The sequence below is a fragment of the Vipera ursinii genome, assembly GCF_947247035.1.
Source record: "Vipera ursinii genome assembly, chromosome: 13".
NCBI lineage: Eukaryota > Metazoa > Chordata > Lepidosauria > Squamata > Viperidae > Vipera > Vipera ursinii.
Window position 1 is genome coordinate 16,068,632 of NC_139526.1, and position 11,179 is coordinate 16,079,810.

At 42.2% G+C, this 11,179-nt stretch overlaps 1 protein-coding gene across 11 annotated transcripts in view; it reads left to right on the forward strand.

The window, feature by feature from the left end:
* Nucleotides 1-10,940, forward strand: part of SUN1 (Sad1 and UNC84 domain containing 1) — a 33,737-nt gene extending 22,797 nt beyond the window's left edge. For 10 of the 11 annotated variants that reach the window (XM_083372644.1, XM_083372639.1, XM_083372635.1 and 7 more), the window contains 13 exons: nucleotides 604-697; nucleotides 1,056-1,114; nucleotides 1,292-1,437; nucleotides 2,404-2,640; nucleotides 3,543-3,626; nucleotides 3,900-3,943; nucleotides 4,620-4,758; nucleotides 5,040-5,294; nucleotides 6,052-6,136; nucleotides 6,527-6,642; nucleotides 7,184-7,351; nucleotides 8,243-8,335; nucleotides 8,840-10,940. In XM_083372644.1, coding sequence (XP_083228770.1) covers nucleotides 604-697; nucleotides 1,056-1,114; nucleotides 1,292-1,437; nucleotides 2,404-2,640; nucleotides 3,543-3,626; nucleotides 3,900-3,943; nucleotides 4,620-4,758; nucleotides 5,040-5,294; nucleotides 6,052-6,136; nucleotides 6,527-6,642; nucleotides 7,184-7,351; nucleotides 8,243-8,335; nucleotides 8,840-8,953 — 1,634 coding nt within the window. In that variant the 3' untranslated portion in view covers nucleotides 8,954-10,940. The remainder of the gene's footprint in view (nucleotides 1-603; nucleotides 698-1,055; nucleotides 1,115-1,291; nucleotides 1,438-2,403; nucleotides 2,641-3,542; nucleotides 3,627-3,899; nucleotides 3,944-4,619; nucleotides 4,759-5,039; nucleotides 5,295-6,051; nucleotides 6,137-6,526; nucleotides 6,643-7,183; nucleotides 7,352-8,242; nucleotides 8,336-8,839) is intronic. The other variant, XM_083372640.1, reaches the window with a different exon arrangement.
* The last annotated feature ends 239 nt before the right edge of the window (nucleotides 10,941-11,179 follow it).

Genomic DNA, 11,179 nt, shown 5'->3' on the forward strand with positions numbered 1-11,179 from the left:
AAGTCCACAGCTCTTAAAGTTGCCAAGGTTGGGGACCCCTGTCATAGACCATTAGCCTGCAGAATGTGTGGGTTGTGTTCCAAAGAAACTCCTGGTTGAGCCAGGATGGCAGTGAGACTCAGTGGATGGTTTATCCATGAAAACCAAGTGGGTAACCTCTCTCCCAGCCCAATTCACCTCACAGCTTGGTCGTTGTAGGGGAAAAAGGGTAGAAGGGGCGTTGTGTACATTTGCCCCCTTGAATTATTGGTGAAAATAATAAAAGCGGGAAACAAATGAATGAAACCAGCGGGCAGAGGAGTGATGGAACAGCCATGACATCATAATGAAAAGCCTGCAGCTGGCATACCTGAGTCCAGTTTTAGAACCCAGAACATCAAGGCGGAGTTTCCGTGGTGAAGCCTTTGCGCTTGTCCATTTCCACAGACGCCTGTGATGCGTCTGCGCCCAGATTTTCCTGCAGCACTCTGAATGGCTCCTCCTCTGCGGTGTTGGGGGAGTTGATCCGGAAAGGTGTCCCTGAGGATCGAAAAGTTTGAAAACAGCTGCGCTGTACGATCCTTGACGTTCCTCGCTCACCTAGGCTTTCTCCTCTTGATTTAGGGAAAGCAGCCACAGGGGCGTTCTGGTGGCTGGGCACTGGATGGTATCAGCTGGTGACCCTAATTTCTCTGCTGAATGTTTTTCTCCTTACAAGGTCCGTAAGCGTTTCATACTGGGTGGGTGGGGGGGGGGTGTCTCGTGCGTTAGAAATTAAAAATGGTTCAGGGCAGACCGTGCGAGCTGCTTCTGATTGTAAACTACAGTCCAAAGGTGCATCAGTGGGCTTTGAGCGGTGGGCTGGATTGTTCGCTGCGAAAGCAAATTTGATTGACATTGAATTAAGTCTGTTGGAATTTCATTTCTGTTGGGAGCTCCCATGAGCTGCCCTGGAAAGTTTTGGGAAGGACCGCAGACTTGACTGTTATTTCTTGAGCCACTATACACAAAATATTAAGGCGATTCATGTCAGCGATGGGCAGCTGGACAGCGCAGTTCTTGCCTTTGTTTTCCAGATGTCTTCCAAAGATGTTCAGGTTGCTGCTGTTCTTTCTCCCCCTACTTTTACTGCTTGGTGAGTAAAAGAGAAAAAAAATTTTTGGAGAAAAAGACTCTAAAATCTGGGTCTGGGATAATCTGAGTCTAGGGCTGTTGTTCCTTCAGCCCCCACAATTCTTGCAGTGCAGGTAGTTCTCGAATGAGCTTCCTCAAACTTCACGAATGTTCCCTCTTAACTTCATTTTTCCTTCAGGTTTATGGTGCTGGGGTCCCGAAGATTTCCTTTCATTGTTACCAGCTTTGAACTGGACAAGCTTGCTCAGAACGCAGAGGTGGGAAGACTCGCTAAAGAGAGTTGCACCTGAACCTCATTCAAGCCCCACTGGTCAGTCTCCAGAGGTAAGCTAGGCCAAACCTCCAAGAGGTGTAACATGTAAGAAGTTTAGGGAAACTACAGTGTTGTCTAGAGATGGGCTTCCAAATCTCAGTTCTGTACTGGATGTGGACCCTCAATCCATCAGTCTGCAAGCAAGGAGCCAGAATTCTGCACAGGTAGTTCTCACAAGGTACAATTGGGCCTGGAATTTTGGCCATTAAGTCATTGCGGTCGTTCAGCAAATCATCACGTGATCTGACTCGATTTTACAATGTTGATAGAACAGTCATAAAGTGAACCAATGTGGACATTAAGCAAATCGTGCCATTAAGTAAACCATTCGGTCAATAAGTGAATTCATTCTCCCCAACGGGCCTTTGTTTGCCAGAAACCAATTGCAGTAATATGACCACAGGATGCTGCAAGCGGTTGTAAATACGAGCTGGTTGCCAGGCACCCAGAATGCAATCACATGACCCTGGGAGTGGATGAGGCAGTCATAACTTTGAGGACAGGTCATAAATAATATTTTTTGAGCCCATCATAACTTCAAATGGGCGAGGGGGAGGGGGCTATTTTACTTTGGTTATGGATGGCTTTGTTAAGGCTCTGTTGTTAATTGGAGGGTTTGGGGTGGTGTAAACACTAGATAGATAGATAAATACATAAATAAACCTAAGAGGCCCAAAATGGGCCACTGATTTTGACTAGAAATCAATTTTTCCACAAAGGGATTACCAGAATCTGGAATTATCTTCAAGAAACTGCCTGTTTTTTTTAGGTGGCGGAGGACTATGATTTCGTATCGGCAAACTTTGGCTAAAGTTAATTGGGATCTGTTGCTGTTTTGGTTTAATTGTGATGCTGCCTTAAAGTGACACTTTAGTTTCTGGCAAAGTGATTTTATCAATGCGAGTTTATTGATGCTTAGATACAGTGAAAATAAATAAGCCTTTTTTATTGTTTTTTTAAAAAAACAACCCATCTAGGTGACTATGAAGTTCTTTGATGAAGATCGTGTAAGTGAGCTGGAAAAACAAATGGCCCTGTTATCTGAGAGGTGGCGTCACCAGGATGAAGAATCCAATAAAATGCTGCTTTTGATGCAAAGCTTTCAGGAACAAATCACCCAAATGAAAGACCGAAGTGAAATGTTGGGACTGGTCAAAAACATTGTGAGCCAGCATCTTACAAAGTCAGAATCAGATGGAATGGCACACTCGGAGGTAGCTTGGGCGGAATATTCTCTGTGTCAGTTTTAATTTATATATTTTAAATTTATTAAATAGCGCGCTTGCTGGAGGAAGATGTTTTCCGGGACAAAAATTCGAGGAAATTAGAATTTGTACGAGCTGAGAATCTGTCCTTTTTTTTTGCAACGTAAAGTAATAGTTTTACCAAATTATAGTTGTTTGCATTTGGTTAATTCAATTATTCGACCAAATGAAATATAAAGGTAAAGGTTCCCCCGCACAAGCGTGCTAGTCGTTTCCAATTCTAGGGGCCGGTGTTCATCTCCGTTTCAAAGCCGAAGAGCCAGCGCTTGTCCGAGGACGTCTCCGTGGTCATGTGGCCGGCATGACTGGACGCCAAAGGCGCACGGAACGCTGTTACCTTCCCACCGGAGTGGTCCCTATTTTTCTACTTGCATGCTTACGTGCTTTCAAACTGCTAGGTTGGCAGAAGCTGGGACGAGTAACAGGCGCTCACTCTGCTACACGGCACTCGGGATTTGACCCGCCAAACTGCCGACCTTCTGATCGACAAGCTCAGCGTCCTAACCCACTGAGCCACACCGCGTCCCTGTAAATGAAATATACAAATCTATAAATTTGCCAGTTTCAATATACAGTAGATAGTAATCCAGGAACAAAAAGGACTTTTCACATGTGAATTTTTGAAAGGCTACCATTTTGTTCCTTTGCCATGGTTGCGATCGTTGTCTTTGTATTGATAGAGGTTCAAGGTGAGAAGAGTTTAAAGATAGCCATTTTTGTCTGTATGCTTAACTGTCTGCGCAGCATTTCAATACGGAAAGAATCCTCAGTGTTTTCATTATTAAAAAAGCCACATTTTCATTATACAAGTACTTTTTAAACAAAAAGATCATTCTGTTTTGTCTTTCAAGCATTTTTTGACTTTGCATCAAGAGCACGAATGGCGCCTTGCCGCTTTAGAAGGTCTTCTGGCAAAACTCTCTGAAAAATCTGAGGTAACAATAAAACACTTTTCTCTTGTAACAGTTCTAAGAATTTTGCCACCCTGTATCCCTGTTACTATCCCAACAGCATCAAACTGCAATTCCATCCGTGCTGCAGGCTGGAATGCTAAGCCTTGTCTTCTTTCTCCAAAGGATGTGATATTTGCTGATTGCCCATCAGCCTCTTTCTGCAATGCAGAAAGTTTTCTGGAGTCTCTCTTCAATCATTCCAAGTAAAGGGAGGCGGGATTTATTCAGGAGACTAAATATTGTGTTTTTTTCCAGGGCCTCCAGAAAGAACTTGAATTAACCAAAGCAAAAACAGTGAGGTACGGCTACAACTCATAGACTGAATTGGGAACCATTAAAGATTACAACACTTTCTATAAAGTTGACAGTATCTCTTCCTTTTTTAAATTAAAGAATGGGGAGGATTTTTATAGTAGTAATGATATGTTAGGATGGATGGATGGATGGATGGATGGATGGATGGACGGACAGATACTAATACAGCTCTAAGAAAACATTTCCTGACAGGCAATTAATTAGTGGAATGACTTGCCTCCAGAAGTTGTGGGTGCTTCAGCACGGAGATTTTTTTGTCTGAAATGGTATGGGGTTTCCTGCTTGATCAGGGAGTTGGACTAGAAGACCTCTGAGGTCCCTTCCAAGGGGAGATGATAGATAGATTAGACAGATAGATAAATAGGTAGATAGATAGATAGATAGATAGATAGATAGATAGATAGATAGATAGATAGATAGAGATAGATAGATAGATAGATAGATAGATAGATAGATAGATAGATAGATAGATGAAACAAACTAGATAGATAGATAATAAAAAACAGATGTATGCATACAGATGACATAGACAGATTTCACAACTTTATAACATATGCACCCTCCGCTATTTAGGGTAATAATGCACAAATGCTCCTATCTCCACTTAACCATGCAGAGTTTGACCCCTGCCTTTTGTTGCTCTTTTCTTCTGCTTCTCAGTGACATGAATGAGCAAAGCCAGAGCCTTTTGTCCAAGATGAAGCACCTAGAACTTGAATTGGCGCAACTCAAGTCAGGGTTGTTGAGTTCACAAGATGTGAAAAGCTGCTGCAGCACGATAGACGCCCTCCACCAAAAGGTGAGCTCAGCAGGGAACGCCTGAGCAAGCCTGAATTAGCCCGCCTCGTTTTGACATTATGTTCTGGATGGGTTAAGTTTTTTAAGCCACTGACCTGGGAAGGGAGAATTGATTGCTTGACTTGTTTCAACATTGCGCACCTTTAATTAACCACTGAAATGTTTGCGTTCCATCGGTGAGCTGGCACGTACCCAAAATAAAGATGTACTATTACCTAATGGCCTCTTTTATTTTGAAATCCGTCGTTGTCATGCTTGGCTGTGTGTTCTGTTTACTTCTAGGTTGATGCCCAGATTAAAGAATCGGTCAGGGTTATGTTTTCTGGTGAGCTGGAAGGCGATTTCCCAGAATCCTTGCTTCAGTGGCTAACATCCAGATTTGTGACCAAAACAGACCTACAGGTTTTATTGCAAGATCTGGAGATGCAAATTCTCAGGAACATCACTCTTCAGAGGTCGGTCACAAATTCCAAGGTGACTACAGAGATAGTGACAAATGCCGTCAATGAAGCTGGGATTGTAGGCATCACGGAGGCGGTAAGCCGTAGTGGAAAGGTATATTCCGTGCCGTTGATTTAGCATCTTAGGTTTCACTCCTGCAGGGCAAAAGAGCAATAACTTGAAATGTAACTAAATGTCAGCTGGCAAATGCAAGAAATGAGGGGTTTTACAGGACAAGGATGACAAGTGCAGAACGCTGTTGGCAGGCCCACTAGAATATGGAATGGCAAATATCTTTTACCAGCTGCATTATTTATCTTGGCTTAATTAGAGAAATCTGAGAGTCGGTCTTAACGATAGGAGAAAATGCAATCTACCTTTCGTTTGTAAAAAATAAAATAAAAATACCCCAGGCAAGGGTTTTCTATCACAATTGTCATATAATGCTGTTGCAACAATAAGCTAGCGTTAAGATATAAGGCAGATATGTCCCCATTCAGAAGTAACTCTTATTACATTCTTCGGGAGGTGAGACAAAGCCACCATTATCCCAGCTAATGTAAAGCAATCTAGACCTTAAAACAGCGTTGCCTTTATTCCAGATCTCTCTCAGTTGCTGCCTAGCGGAGGCTGAAATTTAGAGTGACCTGTTAGGATGCTGTTTGAAGTCTTCTGATCTAGTGAGAGAACGTGTTCAGGCTGCTAGGCCGTGCATGTTCCCCTTTAAAAGCAGGCGAAGAGGTCCAGGTGGTGATTCTGTAGCCAAAGTAATGATTTAGCCATCGGTGACAAAATGTCAACACTGTATTGGAATGCTGATCAGGAATCTCTGTCCATCTGTCTCCATTTGCAGCAAGCACAGGTCATTATCAACAACGCCCTGAGGCTCTACTCTCAAGACAAGACAGGCGTCGTCGATTTTGCTTTGGAATCTGGAGGTAAGGGACCATGAGTTAGGAAGATTGGTTTTGGTTCATCAGAAGAACAGAATATCAGACCTCGGAGGGACCTCGGAGGTCTTCTAGTCCCCAACCCCCGGTCAGAAACCCCGTCCACACAAACAAACGAGGCTCCATCTGCACGATGCAATGAGTACATGCCCTCTCTGGTCCGCGGAAAAACTTCTCTCCAGGGAACTGGTACCCGAAAGATTGGGGGCCACCGTTCTAGTCCAACCCTCCACTTAAGCAGGAAACTCTACTCCATTTCAAACGAATGGTTGTCCAATCTCCTCTTAAGCAAAAGAACAAAAGAGTTTTATTTTGAAAGCTCTTGCGGACTAAGAGAAACCAAGCTAAAAGATTTCCCCTCTCTTGTGTTTCTTCGAGGTGGCAGCATTTTGAGCACTCGCTGTTCAGAGACCTACGAAACCAAAACCGCGCTGCTGAGCCTCTTTGGAATCCCGTTGTGGTATTTTTCCCAGTCGCCCCGGGTAGTGATCCAGGTAATTAGGATGTGGATGGTTCCTAGAGCGCTTTTACAGATACTCTTCGACTTACAACAGCTCATCGAATGACGGTTTGGAGTGGGGTGGGGTGTGTGTGTGTGTGGGGAAACACCTGTGACCATTACCTCGACCATTGCAGCCTCCCCACGATCTCGTGATCAAAATTCAGACGACTGGGCAACTGACTCATGTTTACGACGGTTGCAGGCTCCCTGTGTGTGTGTGTGTGATGTGACCTCCTTTTGCGAACTTCTGACAAGCAAAGTCAATGGGGAAAACAGATTCACTTAAGTTGCGTTATTAACGCCACAACTGCAGTGATTCGCTTAACAACTGTGGCAAGAAAAGTCGTAAAGGGGGGGGCAAAATTCACTTAACAAATGTCTCGCTTAGCCCCGGAAATTTTTGGCCTCAATTGTGGTTGTCAGTCAAGGTCTACCTGTACCGTTCTGGCCTAAACCACGACACCAAACTGGTTCTCGGTTGTTTCACCGTTTTGTTGATTTGTTTATTTGCAACCTCTGGCCCTTATCCACAGCCTGACATGTATCCTGGAAACTGCTGGGCTTTCAAAGGATCGCAGGGCTATCTGGTGATCAGGCTTTCGATGATGATTTACCCAACATCTTTCTGCCTGGAACACATCCCCAAATCGCTTTCACCCACGGGCAATATCACCAGCGCCCCGAAGGATTTCTTAGTATACGTAAGTGGCGCCATCTGCAAAATGAAGGAGTGTTGTCTCCTGCTCAACTAAAGCTTCTTCAGGGTTTCTGGTAACGATGAAAGGGTTTCTGATAGCTCTGCATAATATTTTCTTTTCTTTTTTTTAAATCTTTCCCAGCCTAGGTCAGCCCTTAGTTAATTGCTGGAAGAGTTCAAGGCTTATTTGGCGGGTTGATCTAATTATTAGAACAGGAATGCAGAGAATGTTAAGCAAGCATCAGTTGTCCGCGGAGATTAGGAGGAGCAGAAATTAAAAGTCTTTTCTGAAGGGCTAGGTGTAGGAGCGCAACCATCCCAGTCCTGTCAAGTCAGGAGAGCTCAAGCAAGGAATTACTCTGGACTCCCTAGGTCAGGGGTAGGCAACCTCGGCTCTTTTGTGACTCATGGACTTCAACTCCCAGAATTCCTGAGTCAGCTATGCTGACTCAGGAATTCTGGGAGTTGAAGTCCATGAGTCATAAAAGAGCCGAGGTTGCCTACCCCTGCCCTAGGTGAATATAAGAAGGCAAAGTCTGACAACCCCCACCCCCAAATGCCTCTGAGCTTTATCTAATCTTTCCCCAGTAAAAACTGCCAGCCTGGGAAGATTGCTGTGAAATAGGCCCAGGAACCATAAAAAGTAGCTGGTTTGAGCTCTAGCGATGTGGAAGCGATTGCTCACCTTGACGTCAGGGACGCAAAAGAGTGCGAAAGGTTCAGGGGCTGTGTTAGGGAGATGGGCAGCGCAGACATTTAATAAATAAAAGTAAACAAATAAACCGTCTCCCGTCATTTTGGGGGAGGCCAGCGAGTTTGAAAGTTAGGACTCGACCTGCTTATCTTCTTTGATCAAGAATTCAGAGCTCCACCAACCATTTGCATTGATTGACAGGGTCTTGAAAATGAGTACCAAGAAGAAGGAATACTTCTGGGCCAGTATACATATGATCAGGATGGCGAACCATTACAAATGTTTCCAGTCTCGGTAGGTCGACATTTTGGAAGATTAAAACTCCTTTTTTAAAAAAAAACGCTTTGCATAAAAAAAAACTTCTAGCGCGAAAATAGCACATTAGTTCTTGCCTTAACCACAGTTTGTCTGGTGACCATTCCAAGTTACAAGGGCACTGGAAAAAAGTGACCCATGACCGGTTTTCACAGGACCACTGCAGCATCCCCATGGTCATGTGATCAAAGTTTGGGACACTTGGCAGCTGACTCATGTTTATGACAATTGCAGTGTCCCAGGGTCCTGTAGTCACCTTTTGTGACAAACCAAGCCAATGGGAGAGTCAGATTCTCATAGCAACTGTGTTACTAACTTAACAACTGCGGTGATTTATTTAACCATGGCAAGAAAGGTGGTAAAATGGGGGGCCAAACGCACTTATCCATTGTCTCATTTAGCAACAGAAATCTTGGGCTCAGCTGTGGTAGGCCAGGACTACTGCCCATAGTGGATTCTAATAACATTTTCCTCTTCTTTTAGAAGGTCACTGAAAAAGCATTCCAAATAGTGGAACTAAGAATATTTTCCAACTGGGGTCACGCAGAGTATACGTGCCTCTATCGCTTCCGAGTGCATGGGCGAACTGCCGAATGAACACTACGCTAATTTTCCTACGCTGGTGGTACATCATTTCTGTTTTTAAGTTTATAAAGGGAAAATTTTGAACAATGGAATCTTTAAAAGGTGAAAGAGTTGGGTGATGTACGACAGGTTGTGTTACTCTTTCCTGGCTAAACGTAGGAGATTACCAACAAAATTGTGTGTCTCAGACCTAAGGGTTATTTGCTCAGATGCTCAACTTGTAACTGCCAGACAGCTTTATGTTTTTAATGTATTCTTTCTGAGGGGGGAAAAATGCATGCCAACTGCTCTCATTCTTAAGCCCAATTAGCACATCACTAACCCCTGTTTTAATAAGCCAGAAGACAAAGCTTTTAAATTTTTCCTTTTGGCCAGTAGGAATCTGGGTTTTTTTTTTAAATATTGGGACTTTTCTCTGCACCTGGATTTGATTAAGATAAAGAGTAGGTGAAATTTAGCATGTTCTGTTGTTTATGCAGTTCCCAATCAGATGAAGGTTTGTTTGCAATTCCAGCACAAGCCTTGAAACTAAGGTCTGTTACCACTGCTCAGACTTTTGCTTAGCAGCTTATCCTTGAAGCTGCTTTATCATCAGTTCGTCATTTCCGTGCAATATTTAATTTTTTTATGTTGAAAGTTCTGATTTCAACCGAAGTGTTTTTATATTCATCTTTCAGATTTAGAACATTTTCCTTAAAGATACATATATATATATTAGTAAACAAAAAAATTATCCTTTGCTTTATTGGGCACGCGAAGGCTAACAAAATTAGGAGTTGAACAGCCAAATGAATACCAATAGCAATTGTTTAACGCAGAAAGGGCTTGAGTCTGATTTAATGTGTTCTAGTAAGAAATAGGGATGGAGTGAATTGGTAAGTTGCCTCGTGTGCTAAAGGCAAAATGTCCCCATGTGTTAGCACCGAGTGAGTCCGGTGAATTAAGGAGGTGGTTACATTGAGAATGTTTTGGATAGAATTGAATGAGTCAGATTCATAATATAGTTGGCTACCACATGACGGGAGATAATGAAAAGGAAATGTCGAGATGGAGTCAGATGTAGAAGATTAAAGCAGGAACACTAAACTTCAAAGAAAGCAGCTTGCTAGTAAAATTCCTGCCTGGAGCTTCTTCACATGTTGAGTTTTGTGCAGTTTTACCTTCCCAGAGTTCACTCTGTCTTCTGGGATTGCTGCTAAATTCTCTGAAAATTCAGGGAAAGCTTCACAAGGCTGAGTATATGGAAAAGCACAAAAGGCGCCGTTTTGAATCGGTTCTCCAAAAACAAAAAAATCATCTGTATATTTACTTTAAAAAAAAAAGCATGCGTATGTACATAATAAAAATGGGCTATATCAAGTTCAGGATGGCACCTGGAGCTGTTATTAAATTCTTATTCTAATTTCCCTTAAAAGTCATTGAATGCAAGCCCTGGCAATTCAGCTTCCTTTTTAAAAATTTAATTTTGAAATATTGTCAGGATCTGGCTCAGAAAAAGCTTTTTTGTTCTCTGAAAATGGTACTTCTGAGTCCTGGGTTTTTGGAAGGAAAACTTTGATTTCAGAAAAAAGACATGCTGATTTTTTTTAAATTATTTCGTATGTTGCACAAGAGTCCCTCAAATATTTATAAAAGCAAGTTTTATTCTTGAATACCACTTGTTCACCTGAGTTTAGCTGAAAGTAGAACTAGTGGCTATTGAGAAAACCTTGATAAAGCCTGTTAACAATTTTAAGAAAATGATTCCAAATTATCCTGTATAAATCCAGTTGGGGAAGGGCAGGGTTTGTTTTTTTGCATAACTAACTTATTTTTTAAAAAAATGAGATAGGACTTTGTGCAATGTATTTTTGTAAATGCTTTTTCAAAATATTTGTCTCTGGTATCCTTTGCTGCCTCCTAACTGACCAGAAGCTATTGAAAAAAGTTTAAAAATTTTAATTTTTGAAAGTGCATGTAATATTTGGAAATAAGAATAAAGTTTCCTTTTGGATATTTATACTGAATGCTTCTTATAATAATATGTGTTTGGGGAAGGATCAAACTCAAAAGGATTAGTAAATATAGGAAGCAGGCAAAACCAAAAACAGTTATACAGTTATTTCTGTTAGACAGAAATCTACATGAAAAGAATGCATGTGAAGGAACTTGTATCGAAATATTCAAGTGTAACAATGCATCCATTATTTCTGATTTCCACGTGGTCAGTGTTTTCAAAGAAGAGAACAGTAGAAGACA